This window comes from Hippocampus guttulatus, chromosome 4 (genome assembly GCF_054856545.1).
Source record: "Hippocampus guttulatus isolate MCC_2025c chromosome 4, RoL_Hgut_1.0, whole genome shotgun sequence".
NCBI lineage: Eukaryota > Metazoa > Chordata > Actinopteri > Syngnathiformes > Syngnathidae > Hippocampus > Hippocampus guttulatus.
In genome coordinates, this window is record NC_141264.1 from 7629938 (window position 1) to 7646915 (window position 16978).

The 16978-nt window shown below is 42.7% G+C and overlaps 2 protein-coding genes across 2 annotated transcripts; one reads left to right on the top strand and one right to left on the bottom strand.

Annotated features, from left to right (window-relative positions):
* The first annotated feature begins 105 nt into the window (after positions 1–105).
* On the top strand, positions 106–9582 carry pla2g15 (phospholipase A2, group XV). Its single transcript, XM_086108770.1, has 7 exons — positions 106–431; positions 1697–1853; positions 3607–3725; positions 4844–4942; positions 5050–5274; positions 6419–6531; positions 7522–9582. Exons 1-7 carry the CDS (start codon positions 284–286, stop codon positions 7915–7917), a joined length of 1257 nt encoding a protein of 418 aa, XP_085964896.1. The 5' UTR covers positions 106–283; the 3' UTR covers positions 7918–9582.
* A 2235-nt stretch (positions 9583–11817) lies between these two features.
* endouc (endonuclease, polyU-specific C) lies at positions 11818–16181 on the bottom strand. Its single transcript, XM_086110193.1, has 8 exons — positions 16132–16181; positions 15955–16008; positions 15352–15451; positions 15157–15268; positions 14652–14773; positions 12774–12886; positions 12383–12533; positions 11818–12312 (listed from the first exon to the last, which is right to left on the bottom strand). The coding sequence occupies exons 1-8, from the start codon at positions 16140–16142 to the stop codon at positions 12037–12039; spliced, it is 939 nt and encodes a 312-aa protein (XP_085966319.1). The 5' UTR covers positions 16143–16181; the 3' UTR covers positions 11818–12036.
* Positions 16182–16978: the final 797 nt, after the last annotated feature.

Here is a 16978-nt window from a genome sequence, read left to right on the forward strand (position 1 = left end):
TCCACCCACTGTAAATGAGGAAAGGCGGGGTTTGCGCTTGACACGCACTTTCCCCCGTTCGACCTATCGGAGCTCGTCTACTTCGGCCTGGACTGGAGTTGCGTTACCACGCTAGATTGCTCTGCGTTCTGCTTTGAACCTCGCGATCGCGTCATCATCGTCGTTGCACGCAAACAGCGTCAACTATTAAAGGTGCGACAAACGAAACTGGAGAAGTTAGTCGCTCGGATAGCATCTTAGGAAGAAAGCTAAATGGCTTTTTGGCTATGAGAGATCGGAAGTCATGGGGGGTCGACACCGGGTGACCGCCTTCTCGCTTCTCACACTCGTGTTGTTGTTGTGGCTGGTTTCTGGACGGAGCTACGGCCAACCTGTACGAAAATGTGCTGGCAACAAGCCATGCCAGTCCCCGCGACCTCCAGTGGTCCTCGGTAAGTGTTTACTGTATTTCACTGTTTCTACCTTCGCTTTACGTTGGCTTTGGTAAATGTCAACACTTGACGAACGACGTGAGATGGGAAAGACTTGGCAGCCGACAGAGGACTGACTTCAATTCGGAGAAATTTCATTTGTTTCATCTCTGTAAACTGTCAACATCAATTTTGGTGAATAAAACAAAGGTTCAAGTAAACTAGCTTTCAACAGGCACCGCGACTGGATCGTTGTTCAGACAATGTGCGTTTGAAATGATATTTGCGCTACGTACAACTGTCGCTTTACTGTGACGCCAATCCAGTCGTTCTCTTAACCTCTTAACTCTACATTACATCAACGGATTAGTTTTAAACATTGAGATAACTTTATACCATTACGAATTCCCCAAGGGTTAATCTACACTGTGACATCGTGTGCAATTGTTTTCTCCGTCTGCAAACGATTGTTTACAGTCCTATCACGAGACTGATTTGATGCAGCCAATCAGATTCCCGAGGAACATTTAAACCAATCCCTTCATTTATCTGCACAATGCATCATGTGATTCTTTTCACTCAGACCACTGCAGGTTGATACAGTCAATCCTGTTTAAACGCCATTACCATTCTATTCTCCTTGTCCCCCCGCCCGCTTGATTAAATGTGGTTGAGTTTGTGGAAACCTTATCTGACCAGTGCGTACTTATTCTGTTGACATTGGGTCAACATAATAGTTTGTGCGGCTGCTACAAACAGTGTGACAAGAACTACTGTAATATGGCTAGATTAGTGTTGGAATATTTCTCCATACTTTCTCCCATTGTTCTTTTTTTCCACACAAACCACCCTTTCTCCTTGATGAGGAAGAAATGTTTGTGACAGAGTCACTCATTTTTAACTCACAGTTGAAAAATGAAAATCGATGTGGGTGCAAAATCCCCACGTGGACTCAAGGACATCGATGGTGAAATGTCAATTTGAACTCTGAAAACGATCTAGAGATGAAGACATCCAAACAACACGTTGGGCGGTAAAAATAGCAGCAGGACAATTCTTTTGAGCACCACTCATAACTGTACACTAATGCAATCAGTCTATCTAGATAGGTGGGTGTGTGTGTGCGTGTGTGCGCGCGTGTGTGTGTGGACATATATGTCTATATAGATATAGATATATATAGAGTGTGAGTGTGTGTGTGTAGTATGGTGGACAACGGTGGTTCAGCATTTCCGCCTCACAGCACAGATGTCCAGGGTTCAAAGCCTTTTTTTTGCTGATTGCAGTTCCAGGGGACCTGGGCAACCAGTTGGAGGCGAAGCTGGATAAACCCAGCGTGGTTCATTATATTTGTTACAAGAAGACAGATACCTTCTTCACTTTATGGCTCAACCTAGAGCAGCTCGTACCTGTTGCCATTGACTGCTGGATGGACAACATAAGGTATGACACCTGTTAGTCAAAGATGCTGCTAATGATACCTCACCTTCCTAATTTCTTGGTTTTGTATTTATTCACTGTGGATTAGCTATTAGTACAATGGTGCATGACTCGCAAGTGCCCCGAATTATAAATTGTTCGAGTACAACTTCTCACTTGGTCAATTTGCTTTGTGTTGTGAGTCTAAATTTGAATTGAGTGAGCTTAAAATACTCTGCCCCTCGACCAAAGTTTAAAAAAGTCAAACTGTTTTTATTAAAAATGTAAACGTAGTAAAAGAAAAGTGTATTCTGCAAGCGGGATAGGCTTAATGGCATTTCGATAGGGAAAATTAATTTCATAACTCAACTAAATTAAGATACAAGATTGGTGATGCAACAAATTAAACTATTTTGTCAGGGTAGCTCTAATTTTGCTTTCTACACGTTTGATAGTTTTGTCAGTGACAGTGACATTAATTTTTTTTTTCAAGTGCTGTTTGGTTAAGGGCTAAAATGAATATTTGACCCTTTAAAAAGGGAGGTTTTGATAGAGTGCTGCTGAGTGAATGAAAAGTACACTACCATGACCAGTAGCACCACTGGTGCTTTTGTCACTTTAGTATCATTCGATGAAATGGAGTTGTGCTGAAGACTCTAAATTGGTTTAATCATACCTGTGAATAATCGTCAATATGTGCCTTGTCTGTGCTGGCCTTGTTGACATTCCTTGAGCCGTTATCCATCTCCAATGTGTATATCCTTCCAAAGGTCAGTTCTCCCAATGTAAACCTATGTTGCGGTAATCCTTAACAAGCAGGAATTAACAAAAACAACCGCTCTCTTCAGAAATTGAAAAATTACTGTATTTTAAATTAGCCAATTAATGAAATAGGTGTTTCTATCTGCTTATATAGAGAGAGAAAAACAGTAACGATGAGTAAGTGTTGATTTTATGGCTTCTATGAAACAGTTGATGGCAGCATATGTCTGTTAACCATTCCCCATAAACCAGAAGTTAGCCGGCTAATTAACAAATAACATTAACACTGCTCCAGATGAGCCTTGGCTGAGGTATGCGTGCCATTCTAGAATTGCTGAAAACCAAAAAATCTATTGCTCTCGAAGATATTTGCACACTCGGCCGACTGTATTGTAGCCATTTAGTCAGGATGGACAATAGCGTCTGTTCACAGCAGAATGGAATGACAAGATCAATTTTGCTTTATCTCTTGTTTGACAAGCGGTCTTGCAATAGATTGGAAATGTTTCTTTGACCAATGATCTCAAAACTGGCTCACAAAGCAAGCCTGTCCAAGTGTATTTCCCTCCATTTTCTGTCAACATGGATCTCCGAACAAAAAAAAGAAAAGTTACGTTTGACTTTCAATATATTTTTATTTGATTGATGCTCACAATCAGACAGAGCCGAGCCAAGCTGTGCAGTAAATAATAGTGCCATGCTTGCTGTGGTTCATTAAGCGCTATTCACTGGCATTCTGACTTACTGAAATACTGTCGCAACTTCTGTTGAGCAATTAAGAGTTGGTGCCATCTAGAATATAGTAATACAAATGGGAAGCAATCTTGCAGTAAATTAGGAAACATCTATAAGATAGTCAAGAACAAAAAGGGAAGATGATGTCTGTCACACAAGGTGTGACGCAAGTGCAGAAATCCTGGTTTCTATTGTTGGTCTCGCTCCAGAGAACTACAGAAGCAGAAGTAACACCTCAGTCACGGTTTCCTTTTGACACTGTGTATGTGTGTGTTCGTAGGCTGATCTACAACAGGACCACACACACTACCTCATCACCACCCGGGGTGAACATCACCGTACCGGGATTCGGCCAGACGTACTCAGTGGAGTATCTGGACCCCAGTAAACGCAGTGTGGGTAAGTGTGGAAGGATGCAAGTTTGCTTGCGGTCTTAAACGGCCACAATCACAATCATCATACAGCCGCTGTACATCAATTCTCATTCAGTCAGGGGTCTCGTGAAGATGAGCGATATCATGTGCTGTCATTTGCTCCCGCCTTAAAATATCAGCATTTCAGCCTACAAGAACTACACTTTACACTTAACAAAACAGGTTACGGTTATCCTCATCTCTGCCCGGTGTGCCTATTGTGCTGTTGCTCGCGTGTGAGCAAAGAAAGATCATTTCAGACTATCTCTTGCCATAACAGGGAGAATAGCAATTGTCTTTTCTTGACGCTTCTGTAAAACCCCTCTGGCTTATAAACCTGTGAAGACTATCTTCTATTAGGAGTGGCTTACTGTGTATGGATGAACTGACTACATACCGTATTGACCCGAATATAAGATGGCCCTGATTATAAGACGACCCCCTCTTTTTCAAGACTCAAGTTTGAAAAAAGACTTTTTGAACACCAAATTAATTTTTATACAGAAAATCATTACAGTACATCTGAAACAAATGATTATAACAATATATTTGAGGGAAAAAGCATGTTATTTTGCCTCATTCAAATCTAAAGTGCGATCACATTCGTAAATGAATGGCTTCTGGTTTTTGAAATGTAAATGACATCATAACTTCTCCTCAGCTGCCGGTTAACCTGGCCGATCATCGACCCACTTTTCTCCAGATTGTCCCTACGTTTCTCCATTTTCTGTTATCTCTTCTATTATTTTCTTCTCTTTTCCTTCTTACCGCTATTTTTTTATTTTTCTTTCATTGTGCTACCGCTATTTTTTATTTTTCTTCTTCATGGCAGGGGTTCACTTTGGCCTGGTGAGTCAAGTTCAGCATTCGCTTCTGTGATATCTGGCGCCATCTAGCGTCGTGAATGGGTATACTGTCTAGACCCCGAATATAAGACGACCCCCACTTTTTCAGTCTTATTTCAATGCAAAAAACACCGTCTTATATTCGGGCCAATACGGTATTTGCCGAGGAAAACCTGAAGTAAAATGCTCTTGAAAAGCTACCAATGCTTCCATGCCGCTAAAAGCAGATTCTGCGCTTGTCTGCCCTTTTTTTTTTTAGGTATGTATTTCTTTAACATCGCTCAGGCATTGGTGGACTGGGGCTACACTCGAGGTGACGATGTGAGAGGAGCTCCGTATGATTGGAGAAAAGCACCCAGTAAGCGGAACACAAGCACACAACCTTACTAAGGCTCCTCTCGTGAGCGGTTTGTCCCATTAGCTTCTCCATTTTGACTTCCAGATGCCTTTTTGCTTCCTTCCCAGATGAGAACAAGGACTACTTCCTGGCATTACAGCAGATGATTGAGGAGATGGCAACGAATGCGGGCCGGCCCGTGGTTTTGATCGCTCACAGTATGGGCAACATGTACATGTTGTACTTCCTCAACCAGCAGCCGCAAGCCTGGAAAGACAAATACATTAAAGCGTTCATCGCTCTGGGAGCGCCGTGGGCCGGCGTGGCCAAGACATTACGTGTGATCACCTCTGGTGAGAGAAGACACCGTGCATGTGTTTTTCTTTTTTTGGAGTGGTACAACCAGACCACCATGAGACCACAACCTGAGTCAACCTTTGCTATAAATCTCGTTATTACTAGTCATTATATTTGATCGGGCTTTGGGAGTGATTAGCCCTCAGGTGTAATGCTTTCTCTTGGTTTAGTGGCGGTTTAACAGGTCTTTGGTGCATACCGCCACCTACTGTACAGGAAGCGCAAAGCATTTCCATATATAGTCAACGCTGTCCGGTCAAGCAAAGCCGATGTATTGAACCCCGGGAACAAAAACACGAACTGTCAGTCGGAACATGTTTCCGTCGGTCGTTAGCGACATGGGCGTCCGTCAGGGACTGACTTGACCCGGTTAGTGACGATTACATTGACAGACGAAAATCCAATTCCGTTCGTGCCTAGTTTGTCTTTTTTTATGATTTTTTTTGTCCTCGTCATTTACAAAACAGTGTTTGTTACTACTGACGAAATGCCCACTTCTGGTATTCACGGGGGTCATTTTGTACTTGACAAAAGAATAGAGATTTCAAGAATAAAGTTCAATGAAATGGGGCTATGATGACAATTTTGAGTCACAGAGTTTTAGTAGGTAAACAAGAGTTTTGAAAACCGCGAATAGTCAGAATCAGAATCAGAATCATCTTTATTGGCCAAGTATGTAGAACACACAAGGAATTTGTCTCCGGTATAACACGCTGCATTAGTATCATCGTAAACAAGTTGTTTCATTATTCATGATGTTAATCAGAAATAATCGTCTCGCCCTAAGGCCTATTACTTCTCTTCTTTCAGCTTGTTACTGAGAAAAAAAAATAGCCTTGGGCATGCGATAAAGGTTGTTTGCACAAAATTGTCATTGGAAATATTAGAGCTGTGCTGAAGTGTGTGTTTGCAGTGTTCACTGAATAAGTATGTTTATGAGATTTAAAATGATACCCTGAACTGGTTCCCAGCTAATCGCGGTTTTTCATTTTATTATTAATAGTCACTCAAATGGCTGTTATCAGATGATCAGTACAACACCGTATTTGCCAAAACCACGCAATAACACGTCGCCTTACTTTTCTTCCTGTCTGTCTACTTCCACTTCTTGAAATCTGGCTTGTTGGGTTTGTGTTTCAGGCGACAATAATGGCATCCCAGTCATCAGGCCACTGAAGATCCGCTCTCAGCAACGTACGGCCGTGTCCACCTCTTGGCTCCTTCCCTATTCCCACACCTGGCCTAAGGATAAGGTATGTGTGTGTATGCGTGAATTTATTATTCCTTAAAGAACTGACCACACTTTCATGAAAACGTCACAACAATCCATTTATACTTGCGGAAGCACAGCCCAAGGCGGCGTGGAAAAAAAAGTGAGTGCCAGTCAAGACAATAAGAGCAGTCATGATAACCCGTGGATGCACGACCCATAACTCATGACCATAGAATTTATAGGTGCATTATTCTGGTAATGCATTGTATGTTAAACAGCTTCTTCCAATTGTACCATTTGTTTATTTAATAGATTTAGCACTATTATGCGAGGTTCAGACTGGTCGAAAAAAATCGGGTAGCTGGTCTTGTTTGCTTTAGTTTTGCTGTACAACTCTACGGGGGTTGCTTCAAGCGTAGGAGGGGATCCTCCGACAGAGGATATGATTCTTTCACGCGAAAGCAGGAAGTTCTGGTATGACAAAAACAGATGCCTGCTCACGATTAGATAGATGCGGATGAGAGTGAGAACACAAAGATAAATGTTAAATTACCCACAGACCGCGATGAAATTGTCCCAGACTGTAACATTGAAAACGCGACACCAGAAGTAGCTCGCATTAGGCGAGTAGAATTACATTTCCCAGGATTCTCAGCCACAGAAGCAACAAGTAGTCCGAGTTTTGGTTAGACGAAAATATGGACGCCTGCTAGCGATTAGATGCGGATGAGACTGACAACACAAACGTTGTAGGAGGGAATTTGTATTAAGGCGACGAACTGAAAAGCCGACATTCATCCATACCTTGGATGAATGGGTATTCATGTATTACCAGGCACACTGGTGATTTTTAAATACTGCCACCTCGGCAACAACTTCACGAGCAATAAACTATGTGCCAGTTATCAGAAGTGAAAATAAATTTAAAAGTGGTCTGAGGATGACACGGTGAGAATTCTGTCAGTCTGCCGATGATGTCACACTTGTTTCACCAGAGAAAGCCTCAAACTAATTCTCGCTCCGCGTGCAGGTTTTGATCCAGACGCCCACAACCAACTATACCGTGATGGACTACCAGCGACTTTATTTTGACCTTGATTTCAAGGATGGCTGGCTGATGCGTCAAGACACGGAGTCTCTGCTTTTTGACCTCACGCCGCCTGGCGTGGCCGTCCACTGCTTGTACGGCTCCGGCATTCCCACGTCGGAAGCCTTCCAGTACACCTCCAAGTTCCCCGACGTGGATCCCACGGTGGTGATGGGCGACGGCGACGGGACGGTCAACCTGCTGAGCGCCACCCAGTGCAAACGCTGGGTGGGGCGGCAGAAACAACCGGTGACTTTGCAAGAGCTTCCCGGGAATGAGCATGTCAACATGCTGCTCAACGTCTCCACTGTGGCCTATATCAAGAAGGTGCTGTTCTAGACTACGACGGGAAGATGCCCCCCCCCCTTCCCTGCCCCTCCAATATACGGAAAACTTACCTCGGTCAGTTGATCTCTTCAACTTACCATTTATGCTGCTTTGGTTTTTGCCCTCCAAAATGCTTGACTGTAGATGCGACGCTGCCAAATGGAAAGACGCAGCAGCTGTTTTGACACCTCTAACATAACTATTACTATGAATATCGAATGAACTATGTTTTCAAATGACTACTGCACAAGTGTTTATTGTGAGTTTTTTTTTAATTCAAACATATTTAAATGAATTTTATACAGTTGGTGTCAGAATGTTTATGGATAAAATTATATTCTTAGCTGTCCAAGAATCCAAGACATCAAAGTTATTGTATCAAAGAGGCAAAGTAGGGTATGTGGATCTACAGTATATATGTTAGTCACTCAAATTTTCACTTTTGATTTAGTAAACCCATATTTTTCACCTTTTCATCATATGTTTGAGCTCCTCCGCTACCCCAAATTAGAATATTTTGTATGAAAATCAACGAGCGCGGTCCAGTGCTTAGCGCTTCGACCTCACAGTGCAGAGATAATGGGTTCAATTCCAGCTCTGGCCTTCCTGTGTGGAGTTTGCATTTTCTCCCCGGGCCTGCGTGGGTTTTCTCCGGGTACTCCCGTTTCCTCCCACATTCCAAAAACATGCATGGCAGGCTGATTGAACACTCTAAATATTCCCTAGGTGTGAGTGTGAGCGTGGATGGTTGTTTGTCTCTGTGTGCCCTGCGATTGGCTGGCAACCGGTTCAGGGTGTCCCCCGCCTACTGCCCGAAGACGGCTGGGATAGGCTCCAGCACCCCCCACTACCCTTGTGATGATAAATCAGATCAGAAAATGGATGGATGGATTAAAATCAACGGTGAGAAGTCAATCAGGTAATTTTTTTTAGTTGTTTAAATTTAGATAAGTCCGAATTCTAATTTATGTTTAAGATCCAACAAGAAAAAGGTACAACAACTTAAATCAGGGATTGATGATATCAATACTTTTCAGCAATTAACCGAACACGTTGAAAAGATGACCTCAACCTTGTGATGGGGTGAATTGGCATATCACAACATGTTTTCTTTTGCTGTTGTGTTTGTGATGACTCTTCAGGTTCCAACTCCTTCTTATATTTAACCTGGATGACACTGGTTAATGATTATATTTTTTATGTTGTCATATTATATATATATATATATATACACACACACAAATTTGTTTACCGTTGTCATTTTCTCCAGTGACAAATGTATACTGCTCCCTGTACACTTTAAAAAGACTTAATATTTGCTTTGGTTTGTTAAAATAACTAATCGTTTACCCAGTCTTTTTATCTGTATGGGAATTGTTTTGACAGAACACAGCATGCTGGTCTTTTTTGTTGAAAGTTATCATCCCCGATATCTCGCCTTTGCATGCTGCATTTTTCAGGGACGCCATGTATCACAATAATATTCCTTTTCTGCATCTAGACAATCAACAAGTGTTCAGACTGTGCTTCTCTATGTTTCTAAAGGTATTGTGCAATGTGCTAATGGAAATGTAATTAGTTGCTCTTTCTAACAGTAATTGTGTAACCTGATCACAATGAGACTCTGCTATGAAGTGTCAGTTAAGTACTGCCATGGATAAAGTCTTTTAATCATTATGAATCAAACTGACTTTTTATTTTTCAAATGATTTCTCCTTGTCTTACATTTTGAGCGCTTTAAATTCTGGAGGGTGGGAGGGAAGCGTCGGGTTTGCTGGAGAGGTAGAGCTGGGTGTCATCCGTGAAGCAGTGAAAGTGTATTCCAAAATTACGGAAAATATTGCCAAGGCGGAGAAGGTAGATAATGAAGAGGGTTCCCAGGACAGAGCCCTGGGGCACACCAGAAGAGAGGGGGAAGGACTGTGAAGTGAAGGAGTTGAGTTGGATGAACTGAGAGCGGCCAGCGAGTTGAGTGAAACCAGCGTAGGGGGGTGTGGGTGAAAGCCATGGTGGAGAGTCTGTTAGGGAGGATGGGGTGAGAAATGGTGTCAAAACCTGCACTCAGGTCAATGAGGATGGAGATTAAACCCGAGTCACAATTTCATCCTATAAAACCAGAACAACAGAGGGAGAACATGCTGCAACATGTTTCAACTGACAGTGTGTACACAATAGGAAATCTCCCAACTTCCTGTTTTGGCGTGTTTCACTTGTGACCTCGTGCAAACATGAGAATCCACCTAGAAAAGACCCTTTGCATTTTGAAGTGACCACATTGGAGAACACAGAGGAAGTACTTCACTTTGTTCATACAGTACAGTATTAAGTGTCAGTTAAGTTTTGGCTCAGGGACACGAGCTGAGGCTGAGACCAAGCTTTCTGATTTTCAGGGATTCATTTTCAGTTTACTGCAATTTCCACAAGGTCGCATTACACTGAGTTACGTGGATGCTCTGCCACCATACATTGGCGTGACCGTTCATCTAAATAAGTGCTGATGTGATTGTGCTGCACGCAGAATATGAGAGGACCTTTTGTGTCAGTAAAAACGTTGACGTTCACAGTGATTTAAATGATTTGTTTCACACCTCAACACACAATCAACATGGCTATCGTAATTTATCATACCACCCACAGTCAGGGTTTCATGACAGAAAAAGCGCATTGTCAGATTTCACTTACCCCAACCTCCCACAGCGCTTCAAAGTCGTGATCAACTCTCGTTTTAAAGCAGGGGTGTCAAACTCATTTCACATTGTGGGCCACATACAGCCTCGGTAGACATCAAGTGGGCCGGACCATTAAAATTATACCATACTCTGCTATAAATAACCAAAATATCATGTCGAGTGCTATTAAATGTGTAAAGAATAAAATATTCACATGTCCTTGACAGCGTCTGCTGTGTTGGGTCTGTCTCAGTGACATACTGAGGCTGCTGTTGTCTTCTTCTCTGATCAAAGTGGTGTTGTCTTGTACTCTGATCAAAACACTGAGTCCCCTAGTGGATATTCCAAGAATTGCACCTTATTAAAAATACTCATTCCGTGTCTTTTATTCATTTTTTCACTTTTAAATTATAATGCGGGCCTGATCGAACCTCATTGGGGGCCGCTTCCGGTCCGCGGGCCGTATGTTAGACACAGCTGTTTTATAGGGTTTATGTTTTCTGTGAACCCCTACATGCTGTCACGTGGGTAAGAAAGGTAGATGAAAGCTTAAGTCACTGTTGGGAGAAATTTCTCTCTGTTCTGACAGCCAAACTTAACTTTGTGAGCAAGGAGTATTTTTCTCATTTGTGTTAGAAAATGGCGAAGAAATGGTGAAGGAGGAATTGTCACTGAGGTTTCAACACTTCTGATGGGTTTCTAATCCTCATTGATTTTATGGGGGAGGTTGCACCCAGAGAGGCAAGAACCACTGTCCATTTCAGCAGTGATTGTGGGAACAAACTGACCCAGTGCTGAGTGCTCGTTCCCACAGCGTTTGTCGGAAGTGGTGTGTTGGAGTGACCTTGATATGCACATGCCACAATTCAGGAGATCACAGCAGGAGCCATTAGGATAGCGCCGCATCATATGAAACAGTGGGTGGAAAGCGCTAAAGGGCACACCATCATCGTCCAGCTGTTCGCTGGGCCATTGAGTACAATCGTTAGATGACAGCCATCGGCCAGCCCCTTAAGACCGAGACTTTCATTGTTAGCAACGCAGATGACATCACTGGTTGTCAGTCAACCAAAGAGCACATATACAGACAACCATTCACACTTGTATTTACCGCGTTCCTGTGTGGGGACTGAACTACACGTATGTCAGCCAAAAGAACCGCAAAAGCACGGTTAACGTTCACAAGAACATAGGGCTGTTGTGAATGAACTGAAAATATAAGCAAAAAAATGAAAAGCCGATATGCTTGTTTTATTGCTAAACCTTTAATGAGGAAACCACTACAATGCCATTTAACCGGAACGCAAACAATACTCGGTCATGAGTTGCTTTATAGGTCACGAGTAGATTTCAGTCTGCATTTGCCTTTATTATTGTTTGGCCAGGAATCCCGAGAAGAGGTATACTATCTCAGTGGGCCACTTCCAAGTAGAATAAAGCTGAATTGAAATCAAATCGAAGATCATTGTGAGTGCTGTCGAATGTGCCTGCTGTTGCTGCTGAGCAGTTTGGGGTAGGCCGTGCCGAGGGAGCGTCCGTGTCGGATGACCACCAGCTCCATCTGACACTGGTCGATGTTGACCAGCACCGTGGTGGTTCTCTCCGTGTTCATGAGGAAGATGACGGTGAAGAGGGCCATCTCGAACTCGGGGCTGGTCCCGATGAAGGAGCTGCCCACGGGTTTGAGCACGCTATGCCAACTGAACTGGAGGCTCATGACGTGATCGTCCTCGTCGGGCTGAAAAAGACGCGGGCGTTAAAGGCTGCGTGACGACCGGAGCGATGAGCGGACGATGGTTCAGACGTACCAAGTCGTGCTCCTTGGCCTTGTAGCCTTTGTAGTCCAGCAGGCTGCCCTTTTCCTGCATGTAGAACTGGATCCAGTTATGGAAGCCTGTGATTTCACTGTTCGATTTGACCTCTCCAACAAACACGTGCTCGAAGCCGCAGGAGTCAGGCCTGTAAAAAGTAGTCCACCACAAACGTGTGTTGTAGCGTCCCGTTGTTTTTGGTAAAATCGCTCTCCCTTTATTCGGCTGCATTCTGGATAGTTATTGTTAAAGCCAGGCAACCTGGTAGACAGTTATGAGTTTTAATGATGTCTACACATACTTTCTTTTTTCTCCATCAAAAGCCGCCCTCTGTGAGTTCATATCAGAATATATGTAAGGTCAGTGTGTTCAGCGAGCGTGCTCTTACCCGGTGTTCCTCTGTCTGTGGTAAAGATGAAACCAGATTAGGCGCAGCTGACTCTTAAAGTCTCTCAAGTTAGATGAAGATTGTCCTTTACTCACCAGATATCTGTGAGTACGCTACATTAAAAAAAAACCAACAACAAAACAAAATGGTATCTGGTGTCAGACACTCAACAATCACCGACAAAATCAGATCAACCCACTCAAGGAGAACCGCACTTTGACTCATTTAACCCTTTCAGGGACAGCGGTTACCACGGTGGACAGTTTATCTGGTTATCAGGTTACATCTTATTATTTGTATATGAAAGGGTTAAGTTGGTTAGTACACAGAACAAAAACTTAAACACAACAGACTTTTTTTTTGTTTCATTTTGCGCGAGCTGACCTCAAAGACATAAAACTTTCTGTTTAAATCGGTGTAAGTGAGCATTTCCCCTTTGTTGAGATAATCCACCAACCTCACCGGTGTGGTGTAACCAAGATGCGGATTAGAAAACATGACAAAATACAGACAACAAGACGCCAAATAGCTACACTCAGCCCCCTCAGAAATTCCTCAAGTATGGGTCCAATTTGCAGCGAGCTCGAGACAATGCAGCATTCCACAGCTGCACGCAGATGTTCCACATGTTTACTGTTCTCTCTGTGCGAAAGAATGTTTCCAGTGAAAAGACAAAACTCCCTTTGGGGCGCAGCTGCAGCCTCACCACAGAAGCCGTTCAAGGGGGAGAAAAAGAACATTCAACACGCATGTGGATTGAGGTGAGGCAAAGTATGGCTACACATTTCGCCAAAGCATTGTACATTCTCACATATCCTGTCATATTTATCATATGAATTTAGCAACCACCCCCCCCCCAAAAATGGTTTAATTAAAATATAAAATTTGATTTTTTAAAATTTTTAGAAGTACATTCAACATTCCATCCATCCATCCATTTTCCGAACCGCTCAATCCTCACAATGGTCGCGGGGGATGCTTGAGCCTATCCCAGCTGTCTTCGGGCAGTAGGCGGGGGACATCCCGAACCGGTTGCCAGCCCATCGCAGGGCACACAGAGACGAACAACCATCCACACTCACACCTACGGACAATTTAGAGTGTTCAATCAGCCTGCCATGCATGTTTTTGGAATGTGGGAGCAAACCGGAGCACCCGGAGAAAACCCACGCAGGCCCGGGGAGAACATGCAAACTCCACACAGGGAGGCCGGAGCTGGAATTGACCGGTACCGGTACCGGAGCTGGAAGTGCCGGTACCTCTGCACTGTGAAGCCGACGTGCTAACCACTGGACTACCGGGCCGCCCATATAGAATCATAGATCATCAAATCAGGAGAATCGTTGCAATTGCATTGTTAGTTTTTTTCAGTGCAAGTGTCTAAGGTTTGAGAACACTTGTCCACTCATGTTCACGATAATTTTTAATCAGAGACGAAGGATATAACGATTCACTCAAGTCCCGATTTGATTTTCAAGTTTCAGTTCCACACAGGGAGGTTGGAGCTGGAACTGAACCTCTGCACTGCGAGGTCAACGCGCTAACCACTGGACCACCGGGCCGCCACATTCAACATTATTTTATGAAATAATTTGCCGATTATTGGACCTAAGTCGTAATAAAACAAAAAGAAATTGCAATATACATCCATCGATCCATTTCCTGAACTGCTTATCTTCAGTAGTGTCGCATGCTGGAGCCTGTCCCAGCCGTCTTCGGGCAGTATTATTAAAATCAACTTTTTTTTAAAATCAACATAATAAAAAAATGACAATGTCATCTAAGAAGGACATGCCCGACCCATCCGCGCATTTTTAAAATGAAATGTGTCCAGCAACCAAGTATTTGAGATGTCGTCCAAACGTGTGTGAACTGTACCTTCATGACTTCTGTCTCTAAAATGGCATCCAAGAAGCGGCTGGTCTCAACCTTTTCCTCGGTGGTGACACGCTCAGCCACGCCAGTTGACCTCTCATAATTGTCCAGCAGCCTCAAAAGCCCTAAAGGAGCGTATGCTCGGAGTCAAACATTTACACACACATGCTAACAGTAACCTTCCTTCCAGACATCAGAATCACACAAGAAGAAGCTACTACCAGGACTTAGTGCAACCTTTGGCCTCCTACTATGCAACCAAACACTACTACCATTTGTAGTAAACTACCAGACTGCACTACCACAGGGCCAAAGTAGTAGGCATGTGTCACATGCTAGCAGTCGGCTGGAGCTTACTTGTAGCGCCAAAATAAACGTAATCTCGATATAAAGGCTGCCACTCTTTACAGCCGTGACTTCATTCGTTCTTCGGCTTATGACAGCATCTCATTATCACCTACACACTTTTGACCCGAGAGAATACGATGGTATCAAAGTTGCTACTGACTGAAGATGGTGGTGGTGTTCCTCATCTTGAGCTCATTGACGTTGGAGAAGAGAGGCAGGGAAGCATGATCGAGTGCAAACTGTGTGCCCGGGCTTACAAAGCCTGCTCGGCCCTTGCACAACAAAAACAAACACCTCTTTGTAGTCAGCATGAAAAAAAGTCACACAAAGAGTGAAGCGCGGAGAGTCTTCATACCTGAACTGAGATGGTGTAATCTACACCAGGCGTCATTCGATTTGTGTCCAGCCTCCACAGCTCATTGAAAAGGTTGGAAAGTTCTTGGTTTAATACCATTCTGTCATGAGAACATTCAGCGGTATTTTGTTATTTTACAGATATGGACCAACAAGATGCCGTGATGAAAAGTAAGCAAGTAGAAATAGTTTGTTACTGTGATGAAGTAAATTATCCATACAGTACTTTACTTGAGTATTTAATTTTCTTTCAAGGACTTTTCTATTACTCTCCACATTTGAAAACAGTCATCTATAATTTCTACTCTTTACTTTGTCAAAATAGGATTGTTAATTCTTTCAACCTCTGCGGACTAAGACACAACGGAAAAAAAGATGCCAACACAGAGTGGTAAAGTCAACAAGATCTTCTCTTCTCAGTACATGTTTACTATTATTTGCTGTTACTATTTTTTAAGTACAGCAGACGAATCTGTATTTCCACTAACTTTTTACGAATGGCTTTTTTTTAACCACATACCTCTGTAGGCTACTTGTACTTAAAATGTGACTACTTTTGTCAATTCTGACAAAAGTCAATACAACATTATTTACTGTACAGTACCTGGATGCATTCAGTCCACTGAGGAACACTCCGAGGAGGAGGACTACACAAGTCCTGTTAAGAAAACAAACATAAAAACCTTTGGAATGTTTTCTATCAGAAAAAAAGAAAGATGACAAGTACCCCGATAAAAATAAGAAATAACTTTAAAAGGTGCAGAAAAATCAAACTACAAACCTCGAAGCCATGGTGGGTGTTTCTTCACTTCTGCGTACATACAGTGAGTACCCCCCCCACCCAACCCCACAAAAATCACAGTCCTCTTCAACGCGCATGCGCACAACCGATAAAAGTTTAGAGCTGCGGTTCTCTACAATAGTCACGAGAGGGCACATGTGTGTAAAAAAAACCTTACTAATTTGTGCACAGTACACTAACAGAAAACGAACTCCTACCAACTTGCGCGATTTTGAATGAGGCTCTCTTATCAAGTTTAATGTATTTGATGAATCAATTCTATTGCATTTGGTTTGTGGTACTTGTTTTTTTTTGAGTCATGTAAAATGACTTTCGGCTTGTCGCATTAGGGATTGCCACAGCGAGTCTAACTTCAAATACATTGACACGTCAGTGTCATATTAACCCTCCTGTTGTCCTCATTTCCTGTACACACCCTGTATCCTCCGGGTCAAAATGACCCATCTTCACTAAACCCCCCAAATAAGCAGCTAAATTGAATTTTAAACACCAAATTTCATATTACTTGAAGAAACAACTTGTCCTTCACCACATTATGTGTGATATAGTTCTCCCTCTTCACTTGGATTTCTATAGCTTAAGAAAAGGAAAAAAATGTGCGAAAATGAGTTATGGATGCATTTGTATTCATTCCAATGACTAAAGATTCTTTCTTGGTTTTCCTCCAGTAAACTATTTAGGACAATACAAGACAAAAATATGAAAAATAAGATAGCCCATTAAATTAATTAGCACATGTAGCGCAGTATGCAAGTGCACAGCCTTTGCAGATATATTTCTTTCACCTATAGCACACAGTATGTGTTTTACAGTTCTTCTTTTGAGG